Here is a 17,010-nt window from a genome sequence, read left to right as displayed (position 1 = left end):
CAGGAAGGAGTAGAGTTGGCAGAGAGAACCCAACTGTGACACAGGGCTGACACATGGGAAAGGAGAATAAGAAGGAAACATGACTGGACAGGACAAGCCTCAGACTAGTGCTGATGTGACAGTCTCAGCCAGGTTGCTGAGGAGCCCCTAAGCTAAAGTTCCCCAATTGGGGAGTCCCACATCCTTCCTCTAGCCCAGCTGGTGTGGCTCAGTCGTTGAGTGTTGACCTATGAACCAGGAGTTACAGTTCGATTCCCAGTCAGGGCACATGCTTGGGTTGTGGGCTGGAGGCAGTAGGGGGCGTGCGGGAGGCAGCCGATCAATGATTCCCTCTCATCGTTGATCTTTCCATCTCTCTCTCCCTCTCCCTTCCTCTCTGAAATCAATAAAATTAAAAAAGAATAATGTCCCCAACATGTAGGGAAAGCACAATCTTGGCATGAACATGAATGCAGTGGTGAATCCAGACAGATGGCACCTGGGACCATTAGTCAACTATGGTCCCTGCAGCAGGAGATCTGAGTGGCACATTTCCATGGCAACGACCATGCCTCCCATCTGGGCTTCCTGCTTCTACCTTTGCTCGCAGGCATTCTAGTCCCCACACAAAGTAATCCTTTCAAAACCTGAGTCAGGTCATGTGACTCCTCTGCTCAAAGCCCTCACCTGGCTCCCATTTGTCTCAGAGCAAAGCTCAAACCAGCACTCACATGCCTCCCCTTCACTTCCGTGTTCCCACCTCCATCATCTGGCTCCTCACTCTGTCTGCTCCAGCCTGATTCGTATCCTTCCTATTCCCCAGTCTTTGGACTGTTTCCTATCCCCAGAACACTCTTTGCCATATATCTGCTTGTGAAACTGTCACCTCCTTAAAATCTGCTCACATCTCACCTTCTCAATGACACGCATCCTGACCACTCTACTGAAAACTGCAACCTGTTTCCCCGAATCCCTGTGACTTCCAGTAGCTCTCACGTTGTTTACTTTTCCTTTTTGTTTGTACTTTTTTATGGCACATATCATTTTCTAACATGCTGGATAACTTACTTATTATAAGTATTGCTTCGGGTCTGTCTCCCCACCCCCCATGTAAAATGTAAACTCCATGAGGGCACGGATCTTTGTCTTTTTGCTCACTGATATATCCCAGGCAGCTAGCATAGCGCCTGTGCAATACATATTTGTTGAACAATCAAATAAAAAGTAAAAGCAGAGTTTGTTTGTTTATTTGTTTGTTTGATTGATTGATTGTGGTTTATATGACATTTGAAGAAATTATAAATATAAAAGAATATTCTCTCCCACTAAGAATCAATGTTGAAAGTTAGAGTGACTTACCTGAAACTACTGAAATGGCTTTCAAAGCTCTGAACACTCGGAAGGTACGCAGGGATGACAGACTGATGCTGTTGACCTTGATAAATGGCAATAATGGCACAAACCTACAAGACAAGGCACAGGAAAAGCCTGGGCTTGCTCCGTCCTGCGGCCGCACTGCACACCTCCATAAGGCACAAGTAAGCATAGCCTGGGCCCTGGGTCCACAGAGGTGAAATCTGGGCCTCACCTTCCCAAGCCCACTTTCATCTCAGGGTCTCATGATACTCTCTTTTGCTATGGACCAGAGATTGTACAGGAGGCTGTTCTCAACTAATCTTGATAATTGGACAAAGGTGAGGATTCCTGGAAATAGTTGTGGCTACATCCATGGTTAATATAAATCAATTGAAACATTTATTGATTGGCCCCAGGCACGACCCTAAGGTCTCAATATGTGGCCAAGCCCATAAGGTACACAGGTGGTCTGTCTCCTGGGCCCGCACTCTTCACTGCTATACTACACCACCTTTCAATAGCTATGAGCATCCAATTGTAGACCTTCAAATGTAAAACTCTGAAATGAATAACAACTACCTCAAAGGGCTTTTGTGAATATTAAATATGAAAATATATGCAAGTGCTTAAAATAATTGCTGGCTTGACAACTTAATTAAAGGTTTGTTGTTACTGTGCTGGCAATAGACCGTTTCTTCTCTTGCTTTTTATTTTGCTGACTCTGCCTCATCATTCAGATGCCAAACTGATGTCCCTTCCTTCAGGAAGAACTTCACTTTTCACCTGTCATATACAATATACACAGTATTGAACTCAGAATGGACCATGGACTTCAACATAGAGTCACAACTATAAAAATTCTAGAAGGCAACATGAGAGAAACTCTTTGTGTCCTTGTAGTATCTAAAGATTTTTTAGACTCCTTGGTTCCTCCTACATGCTCTGGCAGCCTGATACATACTTTGACAGCCCCATACATGCTCTGACAGCCCAATACATGCTCTGACAGCCCCATACATGCTCTGACAGCCTGATACATACTTTGACAGCCCCATACATGCTCTGGCAGTCTGATACATACTTTGACAGCCCCATACATGCTCTGACAGCCCGATACATACTTTGACAGCCCCATACATGCTCTAATAGCCCGATACATGCTCTGACAGCCTGATACATGCTCTGACAGCCTGATACATACTTTGACAGCCCCATACATGCTCTGACAGCCCGATACATGCTCTGACAGCCTGATACATACTTTGACAGCCCCATACATGCTCTGACAGCCTGATACATGCACCGCTCCTATCTTAATGCTCACCGTGCCAGATTGTAATGGTCACTAATTATTTCTCTTCTCATCTGGACTGAGAATGAGGTGTGTTTGTTTGTTTTGTTTTTTCATTATCACAAGCCCTGTACCTTACACAGAACCTGGCCCATAGTAGGCCAGTGTTTGGTGAATTAATGACTGAAGGAATGAGAGCATGAGGGTTGGCCTAGAAATGGTTTTGTGCATGGAGGCCTCTGGCCAACTGACTGCATGGTGCTGTTCAGGGTCAACCAACACTGCCCTCAGAGCTCTAAGGCATTACTAGACCATACTTAGCTACTCATGTGGATTCACACAGAGCCCTGATGGAAGCCAAAGGGGCTTCTTTCCCACCCCAAGTCTCTTCAATAAAAATGTTTAACGTTCTTACGCTGTTGCAATGACAATGGAGTCCAGCCAGTTCCATGGATCTCGAAGAAAAGAAAACTCATCCAGGATAAAACCTCTTGCCAATATTTTTATCAAAGCTTCAAAAACATAAATCCCAGTGAAGATATATCTACAAAGCAAATCATTCAGAATAAGAAGCAATATAAGTGATGAGAAAAGCAGAGAGCCTGCCTGTCTCATCTGGCCTTGATTAGGTTTTATCCATTTCAGTGTGACATTTAACATTCTGGTCTTCAGCAAACCAGAGTTCAGAAAGGCAAGCTCCTCAAGCAAGTCCTGGTAGTTAGAATTTCTGAAAAACAGGCCCATGGGTAAAGTTGTAAAGCCATTTTACAATGCCTAGCTTCACAGCTATTCTTGAGCAGAGTTTCAGCCAAGATGGGGCCTGAGGACTTAGGAATATAGTTTGTCATGGCTTTTCTACAGTTGTCACTCATGTACAGAAGGAGATGATGGCAAAGGAAAAAGAAAGAAAATCATAAGGCTAAAACCTAAATCTTTCCACATCCCATGTTCATAGATTGGAAGAGTTAATGTTGTTAAGGTGTTCATACTACTCAAAGTGATCTATAGATTCAATGCAATCCTTATCGAAATCTCAATAACATTTTTTACAGAAATAAAAAGAAATGCATCCTGAAATCATGTAACTATCTCAAAGAACCATGAATAGCCTAAACAATCTTGGAATAGAACGAAGTCTGAGGTCTCACACATCATTATATAAAAACTTATCACAAAGCTAAAAAATCAAAACTGGAATAGAAAGCCCAGAAATACGTCCTCACATATATGGTCAAATGATTTTCAACAAGGGTGCCAAGATTATTGAATGGAAAAAGAACAGTCTCTTCAACAAAATGATGCTAGGGAAGTTCAATATCCACATGCAAAAGGATAAAGTGGGACCCTTATCTTATATCATGTACAAAAAGTAACTCAAAATAGATTTAAAAACTAAACATAAGACCAGAAAGCATAAAACTCTGAGAATAAGATATTTTCAAATAATTTATCTGATGAGAGGTTAATATCCAGATTACATAAAGAACTTCGATGACTCAACAACAAAAAAATCAAATAATACGATTTAAAAATGGTCAAACTGAACAGTGGTTGAGTGTCTACCCAAGAACCAGGAGGTCCCAGTTTGATTCCCGGTCAGAGCACATGCTAGGTTGTGGGCTCGATCCCCAGTAGGGGGCTTGCAGGAGATAGCTGATCAATGATTCTCTCTCATCATTGAATTTTCTATCTCTCTCTTCCCCTCCCTTCCTCTCACTAAAATTAATAAGCTATTTCTCTAAGGATGATATACAAAAGGCCAATGAGATATGAGAAGATGCTCAATATTATAAATCATTAGGGAAATGCAAATCAAAACCATCATGATTTATTACTTTGTATCCATTAGGATGGCTACTTTAAAAAAAAACAAACAGAAAATACAAGTGTTTACGAAAATATGGAGAAACTGAAACCCTTGTGCACTATTGGGGGGATTGTAAAATGGTGTAACCACCATGGAAAATAGTATGGAGGTTCTTCAAAAAATGTAAAATAGAGTTGCCATATGATCCAGCAATCCTACATCTGGATATATATACAGAAGAATTGAAAGCACAGTCTTGAAGAGATATTTCTACACCCATGTTTATAGCAGCACTATTTACAATAGTCAGGAAGTGGAAGCAACCCAAATATTCATTGATACAGATGAATAGATCAATAAAATGTGGTATACACAATGGGATATTATTCATCCTTTATTTTTTTAAAATATATTTTATTGATTTTTTACAGAGAGGAAGGGAGAGGGATAGATAGTTAGAAACATCAATGAGAGAGAAACACTGATCAGCTGCTTCCTGCACACCTCCTGCTGGGGATGTGCCCGCAACCAAGGCACACGCCCCTTACCAGAATCAAACCTGGGACCCTTCAGTCCACAGGCCGATGCTCTATCCACTGAGCCAAACCGGCCAGGGTATATTATTCATCCTTTAAAAGGAAGGAAATCCTGTCACATGCTACAACATGGATGAACCTTAAGGTCATTATGCTAAGGGAAATAAACCAGTTACAAAAAGGCAAACACTGTATAATTCCACTTATATGAGGCATCTAGAGCAGTCAAATACCACACAGAGATGGAAAGTAGAATGGTGTTTGCCAGGAAATGAAGGGGAGGGCAGAATGGGGAGTTATTGTTTAACTAGAGGCCCAGTGCACGAATTTGTGCACCAGTGGGGTTCCTCAGCCTGAAACCAGCTCTCTGACATCCCCTGAGGGGTCCTGGATTGTGAGAGGGAGCAGGCCAGGCCAAGGGACCCCACTGGTGCACGATCGGGGCCAGGGAGGGAGGCAGGAGGTTGCCCCAGCCAGGGAGGGACCATGGAAGGACTCCAGGGTGTGTCTGGCCCATCTCGCTCAGTCCCGATAGGCTGGACCCCAGCAGCAAGCTAACCTACTGGTTGGAGTGTCTGCCCCCTGGTGGTCAGTGCATGTCACAGCAAGTAGTTGAGGGGCCTTAGCATATCATTAGCATATTAAGCTTTGATTGGTTGAATGGACGACCAGACTAGACACTTAGCATATTAGGCTTTTATTATATAGGATGGGTACAGAGTTTCAGTTTTGCAAGATGAAAAGATTTCTAGATATGAATGGTGGTAATGGTTGCGCAACCATGTGAATGTAACTTAATACCAGTGAACTGTACACTTAAAATGGTTAAGATGGTATATTTTATGTAATGTGTATTTTGCCACATTTTTTCTTTGTTAATCCTCACCTGAGGATATTTTTCCATTGATTTTTTTTAGAGAAAGTGGAAAGAAAAGGGAGAGACAGAGAGAAACATTGATATGAGAGAGACACATAGATTGGTTATCTCCCGCAAGAGCCCCTACCGGAACTGGGGATCGAGCCTGCAACCAAGGTACATGCCCTTGACCTGAATCAAACCAGGACCTTCAGTCCAAGGGTCTACACTATATCTACTGAGCCAAACCAGCTAAGGAACCACTTTTTTTGTTAACTATTTTCTTTTCTTTTCTTTTTATTGATTTCTGAGAGGAAGAGGGAGAGACAGAAACATCAATGATGAGAGAAAGTCATTGATCGGCTGCCTTTTGCACACCCCACACTGAGGATTAAACTTGCAATCCGGGCATGTGCCCTGATGGGGAATCAAACTGTGACCACCTGGTTCATAGGTCAGTGGTCAACCACTGAGCCATGCTGGCTGGGCTAAACCATTTTCATTTTCTTCCCTGAGTCCTTTACCATGTCTAGCCTCTATTTCCCTTCTTCACCTTCCTCCTCCTCCAAAAAAAACCATATCTTATTTCTCTTGTTATAATCCCAAACTGTCCAAAATACTGGGTCTGTGCCCTCTCTCTCTCTCTCTCTCTCTCTCTCTCTCTCTCTCTCTCTCTCTCTCTCTCCCTCCCTCCCACCCCCTCACACACACACACACACACACACACACACACACACACACACACAAACACATACTCACACGCACACTAGTTCCACTTTTGGGGCCAAACAATCCATGCAAACCATCTGTTTGTTCAGATTAAAAGTGGACTTTTCTGGTAGAATATCCAGCCATTGTTAGCCCTCAAAGCTACAGAACTAAGGTCTTGAGAACTTGAAAAATCCCAAAGCAGCCAAGTCCAAGAGAAGAAATGGTCATGAGGCTGCCACAGGCAAGAGCTCCTCTCTGCTTTGGCCCTTTCTAAACTGACCACCTTTTAGGTGACAGATGAACATTGAAGATTAATGAATGTCTGCTTTGAAAAACCATTTTTTAAACTCAGATATAATTTATGAAGTTATAGGTATTTTGGGAAAAGGCTGTAATTGCAGATTTGAGGGATTTTTGAAAATCTTCATTTAGATCTCAAGCAAAAGAGACAGCAGCCCATGACGGCCATTTCGACCTGACTATGTAGCCTCCCATCTCCCAACCCCATTGTTCTCTCTTTTTCTGCAGAAGCCTGGCCAAATGGTGGGACAAGCAGACTAAGATGTCATGTGATATGGAGTAAGAGCTATGCTCACCAGTAGGAAGCAGGGCATAGAAGATCCTTAAACATAGAGACCCCAACCCATCAGGCCTCTAGAGTGTGTCACTGTCAGTTCAAGCATAGCTAGGGTATCCAGCAGGGCCATAGGTGGTGTCCAAGTAGCTTATCAGAATACCATCGCCTGGTCCTGGAGGACTTCTGCATTCATTCTCTGAGAGCTATTAACTTGGATTTAATTTCCTCCATTTAATATTTTTCTAACCAAAGAATGCTGAAACTCTCCCCCCCATTGGTCTAACCACTCAACTGCACCCTTCCTTTTCTGAAGACATTTTCAACAGCCTCCTCCCAGCCCCACCTTCATGCATCCACTACTGCTCCAAGTGCCGCCAGGGGACAGCAGCAGCTTTCCCCACCTCCCACCCCTACCTCCAGCCTCTCTGCTTCCCTACAGCCTAGACAAGGTTTGTTTTTGTTTTTCCATATCTTTGCCTTATGGGTCTTTTAGTAGTGAAAATGGCCTTGAGCAAATTAGCTTTCAGTTGGGCTACTGCTTCTCCTTAATGGGGAGGGAGGACTCATTACATCTCTGCAGAAGTGCTGGGCTGGGCAAACCACTGCTAGGCCGGGAGCAATTCTACCTCCTGGGTCTGTCTGCTCCACAGGTCCCACTCTTCACCACAGAAGCTTCCAGGGACACTGCTGTAAACAATGAGCAGTAGCCCCTGCATTCAGTTAGCTCCTCACATGGAACAGCAACTCTCGAAGGGGAAACCATTTTCCCCAGCGATACTGCCAGGATGTTTGCTGTTCCCAGGGGTGTACATGCCCTTGTTCCACCCCTGAGCTGGCTGGCATTAACCAGATTCCAGTTTCCACCCACCAACAGAAAGGGCACAACCACTAAAAAATAATGCAAAGAAGTAAAGCTAAAAAGCCAGTAGAGAATTAAAGTGACATACTAACCATCCCTGATTAACACAAAAGAAGATAGGAATAGAGAACAGAAGAGCACGTGAACAACATAAAAAGTGAGATCAATAGAAAAACAATAGGCCTAAGTTCAAGCCTACCCAAAATTACATTAAATGCAAGTGAACTAAATATTCCATTAAAAACAAAAACACAGAGATTGGCCAGTTTTACTCAGTGGCTAGAGCATTGGCCTACAGACCAAAGGGTCCTGGGTTCGATTTCTGTCAAGGACATGTACCTTGGTTGCAGGCTCCTCCCCAGCCAGGGCCCTGGTTGAGGCTCATGCAGGAGGCAACCAATCGATGTGTTTCCCTCACATAGATATTCCTCTCTGTGTTTCTTTTTCTCTTCCACTCTCCGTAAAATTCAATGGAAAAATATCTTCGAGTGAGGATTAACAAAAACAAACAAACAAACAAACAAACAACAGAGATTGGATTGATAAACTGTTTAAAAAACTGCACAAAACCAACTATGTGTTCTTTACAAGAGTTATACTTTAAATATAAAAACACAGTGTTGAAAGTAAAAGGATAGAAAAAGATATACCATGCAAACAATGAGCATAAGAAAGCTTAAGTAACTATAGTAATATCAAACAAAACAGATGTTAAAAGGAGTATTATAGAGACAAAGAAGGGCATTTCATAGTGATAAAAGAATGCATATACCAAGAAGATAATCATCAATGTTCATGTGCCTAATAACAGTGCTGCAAATACATGAACCAAAATTTAACAAAAAAGAAAGGGAGAATGAACAAATCCATAACCATAGATGGCAAGGTCAAGCCTCTCTTCAGTGATTCATAGAAGTACTAATAGAAGCAGGAAAGTTATAAAAGATCTAAATAACATATTGATCACCCTAACAAAACCAGCCATTTACAGAATATCAGACCAAACAACTCCAGAAGCTACATTCTTTTCAAGTGCACATGAACCATTCCCAAGGTTGATCATAAAACTAGTTTCTCTTGATTTCAAAAGACTGAAATCTTAGAGGAAAGTATATTCTCTAACCTCAACAGAATTAAATTATAAATCAATAACAATAAGACAACTAGAAAAACATGAAATATTTGGAAATTTCAAAACACATTTCTAAATAACACATTAGGACAAAGAAGAAATCACAAAACAAAGTGGGGAATATTTCGAACTGAAAGGTAATAAAAACATAATTATCAAAATCTGTGGGGTACAACTAAAGCAATGCTTATATGGAAATGTATAACTTTATACAATTATATAAGAAAAGAAGAAAGATCTAAAACTAAGTATTTAATTTTCTACCTTAAGAAGCTAGATACAGAAGAGCAAATTAAAAATAAAATTAAATTGAGGGAGGAAATTAATAAAGACTTTAAACCTTTCATATATTGCTGGAAAGAATGTAAAGCAGTATAGCCACTTTGGAAAACTGTGGCAGTTTCTTACAAAATTACTTAAAATATACTTATTTTAAGACCCAACAATTCCACTACTAGATACTTATCCAAGAGAAATGCAAACATATATCCACAAAAATACTTTTATACAGAAATATTCATAACAACTTTATTTGTACAAAAACTAGAAACAATCCTCAACAGGTGAATGGGAAAACCAATTGTGGTATAACCATACAATGGGATACAACTCAGCAATGAAAAAAGAAAAAAGCTAGTGAAACATACAACAGCATAAATGCACCTCAAAACATTACACTACGTAAAAGAAGCCAGACACAAAAGTATGGTATCATACATACTATATGACTCCATTTATATGAAACTAGAGGCCTGATGCACGAAGATTCGTGCAAGAACGGGCCTTCCTTCCCCTGGCTGCCAGCACCACCTTCGTGCTGGTGGAGCCGCCTTTCTGCCTTCCCACGCTGCCCAGAGGCCCAGAGCGGCTGGGGCGGTGTAGACCGCCTGCATCATCACCATGGCAATGATGCAAGCAACCCACCTCCCCCAGCTGCTGGGTGCCTGTGTATGCAAATTAACCTGCCATCTTTGTTGGGTTAATTTGCATACTCACTCCTGATTGGCTGGTGGGAGTGCGAAGGTATGGTCAATTTGCATCTTACTCTTTTATTAGTGTAGATTCCAGGAAAGGCAAAACTAGTTTAGAGTGACAGAAAGCAGTTCAGCATTTGCTTAGGGTTGGGAGTGGTGGGCAGGAGACTGAACCTCAAAGAGACATGAGAAAACTTTGGGGGGTATTTGGAATGTTCCACATATTGAGTGTGGTGGTTTCTATCACATAGTTAAATAAGTGATAGAAATAAATGTTCTTATTATTTATTCAATTTATTATTCAGTATATTCCTGAAAGACTAAAGCAGTAAATACGTCAAACCCAGAAAAATTAGGACAACATATAAAAGAGTATTTATCAAAATACAGAACTTGCTAAGTTTAAAAAAATTAACTTTTATGTCTGAATCAGCAATTAAAAAGTACAAGAAGTTAATATTTTAACTATACAAAGAACTCACTCAAACTGACCAGCAAAAAAAACCAAAAATGACACATGGGCAAAGATGGAAATACACAATTCACAAATTAAAACAACAACAAAATCCAACCCATCTGGAAATTAATGAAATGCAAGTAATTTTAACTTCATAAATTAATGAAGAAAAAATGTAATGCTGGCAAGAATGTAGTACAACTGGTTGTCAGAATATACAACTGATGGCAGATTAAATTGCTACACACTTTTGAGGAAACATTTTGTCAATACATATTTTTAAAGCGTTAAAATGTACCTTTTGGTCTAGTAAATGCATTTCTAAGACTCTATTCTAAGAAAATAATAGCTTTTGAAAGGTAGCTTTATGCAAAAAATGCTTGTTGCAATACTATTTATAGTAGCAAAAATGCTGGAATGGTTAAGTAATTTATGGTTTATTCACCTGACCAAACATTATATAGCTATCAAAATAGATTCTCATAAAGCCCTTGTAAGACAAAGAAAACCACTTAAAAGCTACATATAAAATTCGTATGTGTGCTGTTAATTACCAATGTGTTTTAAAAGGCCTTTAAAGACAATCATAAAAACATATATACAAAAATAAAATGGACTCTTCCAGCACTGTGTTGGGGAATTGGAGTTATGGGTGACTTTTTCTTTCTCTATATATCTAAACTCTCTCTCTCTCTCTCTCTCTCTCTCTATATATATATATATATATATATATATATATATATATATATGGCTAAAAAGTTATAACTTTCTTTTAGATGTACTTATTTAAAAACAGGGCAGACACTTACTCAGCAAGTTCGGTATCTATATTAATGTTTTCTTTCCGATGAGCTGTGGCCATGAATATGCAGTTGATGATGACAGTGCAGATGATGAACATGCTGAACAATGTGACCAGCATCTGTTAAGGCAGGTACACTGCAGGATGGCAAGTGTCAGTAGTTAACACAGTGGAAGCCACGGGTGCCCCTCCAGGTCCCCTTCTCTGCAGCTGCACCTAACTGAATGTTGGCTGAGAACAACTCATAGCTATCCATCCCCTTCTTAGGGGAATGGCAGCCTTCCACATGGAGGACTACAACCTCCTTCCACATGTCTGATGGACTTGAGACTCACAAAAAAACAAGTCCCTTGCCTCCAGGCGTGGCAGTTCTGGGGTACAATTTGTGCCACAGAGCTCTCAAACTCAGCTGAGACCCCGTCCTTATTTGACTTCTCCTTTTGCTCTGTCCTGCTTCCCTTTCTCCTTCTCTAGAGAGCACTCCTCTACTAAATCACCCAAGTAAAAATCCCTACCTCAGGCTCTGCTTCTAGGGAAACCAACCTAAAGAGTTATTCCTTCTCTTTCTCTCCAGTACTGCATTCTGTCTATCAATCCATGTTTCTTACACTTCCCCTAGTCTAAAACTGCCTAGCGTCTCCACCACCCACACACACATCGGTAACGCCAATGATTCCTCCCCGTCTTTATCCTTAAGACTGAGGGTGCCAACTCAGTCTCCAGAGCCTGGCAAGTCACATAACTAGGTGAAATGGGCTGATGTTGGGCTGCAGGGAGGGGTGAACATGTGGTGAAATAGAGTGCACACGTCCCCTCTAAAAGAGGCTCCAGTTTCTCACTACAAAAACTTTGACAGATGGGAATGCAAGTCCAGCCTTGACAGGTTCCACTGTTCACGAGAAGCTGGAACCTGGACATTTAACATTAGAGAGTGTTTCTGAGAAGTTTTAAACATTGTGTAGGTGCAACACACTTCTCAGCTAAGTACGATGCACAGGTTGGTAGTTTAAAACCTTTGTTTGAGTCTCAACTGAGATGTTCCTTTCTCCAGGAGGCCATCCTTGATGCCTCCAAAGCACAGTGGGTACCACTTCCAAACCACCCATCTCACTAAAGAAACTGACTGCCTCTGACCTGGCTCCTTCCCAGGGTAGGGGCCACGCCTTATTCACACCCAACACTAACACACTCCTGCCCTCAGCCAGTACATATTTATTGAAAAAATTAGCTGTTTCCACTCAAGAAACATGTGAACACCCTGGGGTGCATGCACTTTTCACTTGACCTGGACTTCATAAAAGATGCAACAAAAGGATATGAATGGACTGAGATCCTAATGGCTAAGCTTCGGACTGAATTGAAAGGGCCCAAAATGAACAAGGCGCGTTTGGCACTGAAGCGGTAGATTGTTCTCTTTTTGTTCAACACCATAAATGTCTGCAAAAGACCAAACACAATAGGAATTACAACACTGTGACAAAATGGTATTTACCGTGAGTTCATTTCGAGAAAATTCAGCGGAACCATGGATTGAGGTATAGCTTAGCTTATTATTATAACTACAGCTTCTGATTAGAGAGCTATCACTCTAAAGCCTGAGGCACTTTCTGACCAGCCAACACTGTTACTCTGGAAGCCAACAGATGTCCCCAGGTGGCCTGGATCTCACTCAGAGCCTAAAATAAGCATTGCGCTACAGCCGATTCACCTAGTGGAATACTCCGGAGGCCGCAGAGATGGGACACATGGGCCCTGCAAATAAAGAAAAGAGGTGTAAAGAGTAATAACTGAGGCAAACGAAGCTCTTCATGCTGTACTCTAGGGCAGCAGTCGCCAACCTCTGGTGGTCCGTGAAGTCCGAAAGGTTGGCGACAGCTGGTTTAAGGAAACTTTTGGAGCAGCGGTCGCCAACCAGTGGTCCGCGGACCAGTGGTGGTCCGTGAGGTCCGAAAGGTTGGCGACCGCTGCTCTAGGGCATGTATCTACAGAGACAAGAATTAGAAGAGGACCGCAAGAGATGGAAACAGAACTGAACATTCACATTAAGCAGATGATTTTAAATTATTTTGATGACTAATAAAAACTTCGTAATGAATCTTAGAAGAGTCAGGAACCTACAGAGTCCATATTGTTATGCTTGAGCAATTTGACATGAGATAGTCTGCCCATCAATCCTAACCTTGAGAATCTTCAGTAAAGAAACGCCTCAAGGTTCCCAGACCTTGGACATAGGGACTATGGTTCTCATCTGGCAGGGGAAGCCCCACAGAAGGCATCTGGAAAGGCATGGGGCTGTTTTTGGTTGTCTGTCACAATGACCGGGGGCTCCACTGGCCTTTAGTGGGATGCCAAACCCAGCACCGATCTGCCCCATGGTGCACCGTCTCCCTCACAATCCCCAGTTGGGCCCCACTAAAGAATACCAAACCTGTACCCATTTCCTCCTGGCACAGCTTCCTGGGCCCTGGGAATGAAGCAGCCCCTGGACAACAAGCTTCACTCGCAGGATTCGAACATCAACACCAGACCTTCCTCCTTCCATTTAATTGTAATCTAGCTGTTCCTCTATGTGTCCTTAAGGCTGTTATGAAAGTAGTCACAGAACGAGGGTCATTCCTGTCTCCCCATGTCACTGCCCCCTTCATATTTGTGAAAAGTACTATTGGACATGTAATCCAGCATGTTCTCAGGCAGGAAAGACAGGCCTTGTCACCAAAGCCCAAGACCGCAGGACAGGGGTGCCTTGGCTGAAGTACCAGAACTGCAGCTATTTGACTGAGTTGCTGGAACTTACTTGTCTGCTGACCATGTGGCTAGGATATTCTGTTTCCTCTAAAACAAAATGAAATGGGACGCAGGGTTCTTGAAAAGCTATGAATGAGCTCAAGGAGCCCAAGACCCACTTTGGGGATTCTGTGGCCTGTCTTCAGATAGAAAGACAATTTCAGGACAGAGAGCAAACCTATCCTTGAGGGAGGTCACCCCAAATTAGTAGGTGGCATGATATGGCTCTGTTTCTGTGTCCTTTGATTTTGATATTTTATTAATGTTTCCTCTGACTACTTTAAGTATTTCAACTAATGGTGTATTTAACTACACTTGCCAGGGTTTTAATGATTCAAATGATATGTACCGACTCCTTCTGCCTGCTTGCTGACACATCTCCACCCCTTTCCCTGAAGCTCTTCAAGATAGAAGCTCCTAGAAAGGAAGTGGCCCCATGGGAAGAGCCCTTGGATTTGAGTCCCAGCTCCACCCCTCACTGGCTGTTTGACCTGGCATAAGCTACTTCCCCATATGGTCATGGTCTCCTCACCTGTAAGGTGGCATGTTAATGACTACTAGACATACCTCACATGTCTGCTGAGAGCACTGGTCATGTGAGGTCATGGTTCTGCAGAGCTCTAAACAAGGATCATGTCTTCTGATTTGAAGGGAGGACCCAGGCTGAGAAGAGACACTTACAGAACATCCATTCATGCTAGAACAGAACCTGCCCTCTAGGACTGCCCACACACACCAAGCTGCTGCCTGCCTCATGGGTCTCCTGCCCATCCTTGAGGCAGAAGGAGGCAGTTAACTCCCATCCAACAACTCTGCCTTCAAGAAGCCCTGAATTCAGGGGCATAAGGAAAAGGAAAAATATTAGACTGTTTTTGCTTCTTCATTTATCTTCCTCTTTCTTTTCCCCATTTTTACCCTACTTTCCTCTATACACACAGTCCTCATTTTGCCTGGAAACCCTAGGTCTATCCCAATTCAAGGACATATGAACCAGGCAATATTTCTTTTGGTTGCTAGGGAAGGATGCTCTCAGCATCCTGTGTTTTCTAGGACTTCCCTCAAACTCCCCAGCCTCCTTCCTCCCTGACCTCAGTCTGTGAGGTGTGTTTTCCACACTTCGTTGGATCCCACAGTGAGGTGATAATGGCAAGGTCTTCTGGGACTTTCCTGAAAGAGGATGGTCTGCTGAGAACTGTCCTCACTGCCCACCCAGGCTTTCAAACAGCCATCAGAGGAATCCAGAATTTACATTTCCTCACCTGGGAAACCTTTCAAGGCACTTTTACTAGAATTTCCCTGTAAGAACTATATCCAGGTAGATGAAACAGCAAGCCTATCACATATTGGCATGGGGTTTATATATAAGGTGTCTCCCAAAAAAAATGTATATACACTTTGAATAATTAATTGCAGTGGGTTACATCTGAAAATAAACATCAATTGAGCTATCAGAAAAAAGTATGTAAACATTTTTGGTGGATACCCTGTATAATCTGCATGTGTCCACTTGATTACCATATTCTTAGACTTCACTTATTGAACATTGATTATATGTCAAGTGTTGGTTTAGGGCTTTGACCTTCATAAGATTAACACCAAAAAGTTTTCAAAGTATACTCTTGTTGCTGAACTGGACAATCTTAGACAGCAATATTAATCCTTCACATGGGTATGCTTTACAGTTTATAAAGTGCTTCCATAGCATGTCTATGCTGTAGGGTAGGGAAAGCAGGCATTATTCCCATTGTACAGATTAAAAATGAGGATCAGTGAAGTGATTTACCCAAAGTCATAAAGCCAATCATTGAAATGGCCTACACCCAACTCTTCTAACTGCTGGTCCAGTCCTCTTTCCTGACATTTTAACCTGTTCTCATTTTAACCTTTCTGCTGCTCCTAGTCTTCATGTTCTTCCCCAAGACACACATTACAGAGAGAAAATGGGGACTGAAAGGAGTTCTCAGGATTGTGAAGGCAATAACAGGGGGCGATAGCAAAGGAGAAGTACAGCCTGCTCCCTACAAACCCCAAGATTGGTGCTTGGAGTTCCTTGTAACGCCAGTTACAACTGCATGCTTAGAACACCCCACCTCCCCATGGAACTACCTTATGATTTCTGTAGAATGGGTCCAAGTCTTCCAGGGGCTTTGCTATCAGTTCACGAGGAATGTCACCATAGAGCTTAGGCAACTTTCTGGAGGCCTTTAGGTCAAGCTGAGGTCGAGGTTGGGGTTCTGCTGCTTTCTGATCTTTGAGCTTCTTTTTCTCCTTTTGGATGGCAATCCGCTTCTCGATTGCAGCCAGAGAATCAGAAGTGAAGGGGCGGAAGTTCCTCGCATCTGGGAAAATTACTGGATAGCACCAGTCATCCATCTTCACCCTTGAGACAAAGACAAGTAGCAGATCCTCAGAGAGCTCTGGGAGGTAGAGATCATACAGCCTGCCCTGGGATTCCTCTCTCCAAGGACAATATCAATGGGTCTAGAAGAGTTGAAACTCAGATGAAGCGCCTTGGGAGCTTACTGGCTGTGGGACAGGTCAGAAGAAGTGACCACCACTGTGAATAAAGTAGGAACTTTGGGCACAGGCATGACCGAAGGAGGGAAATATTCTTGGAGAATACAGGGATAAGTGGGAGGTTGAATTCGGAACAAGAGGCAGAATAAGCCCAGTCTCTAAAATTCAGGCCCTCGCATAGAGTAAGACAATAAGGCTCAACCAGCGCAACTATTGAAGTGAGGCCTGCAGATGGCAGACAAGTGGCCATCGTGTAAATGGGAGAGGAAGGTATAGGGAATCAAGTGGCCCATAGCTGTGCGTTGCAAAATCAAAACTGATTACATGTGTGTTTTATCACATCTGATCAGCGTGGAACACAGGCATGAACAT

General features: G+C 42.4%; 1 protein-coding gene across 1 annotated transcript in view; it reads right to left on the bottom strand.

The window, feature by feature from the left end:
- Positions 1-16,494, bottom strand: part of SCN11A (sodium voltage-gated channel alpha subunit 11) — a gene marked incomplete at its 5' end in the record, with an annotated part of 69,092 nt that extends 52,598 nt beyond the window's left edge. Inside the window, 5 exons of the mRNA XM_080676106.1 lie at positions 1,339-1,442; positions 3,042-3,170; positions 11,345-11,454; positions 12,664-12,774; positions 16,228-16,494. Of these exons, the coding sequence (XP_080532232.1) occupies positions 1,339-1,442; positions 3,042-3,170; positions 11,345-11,454; positions 12,664-12,774; positions 16,228-16,494 (721 nt within the window). The remainder of the gene's footprint in view (positions 1-1,338; positions 1,443-3,041; positions 3,171-11,344; positions 11,455-12,663; positions 12,775-16,227) is intronic.
- Positions 16,495-17,010: the final 516 nt, after the last annotated feature.

The sequence above is a fragment of the Plecotus auritus genome (genome assembly GCF_963455305.1).
Source record: "Plecotus auritus genome assembly, chromosome: 6".
Taxonomy (NCBI): Eukaryota; Metazoa; Chordata; class Mammalia; order Chiroptera; family Vespertilionidae; genus Plecotus; species Plecotus auritus.
This window is presented reverse-complemented; position numbering and strand designations above follow the sequence as displayed.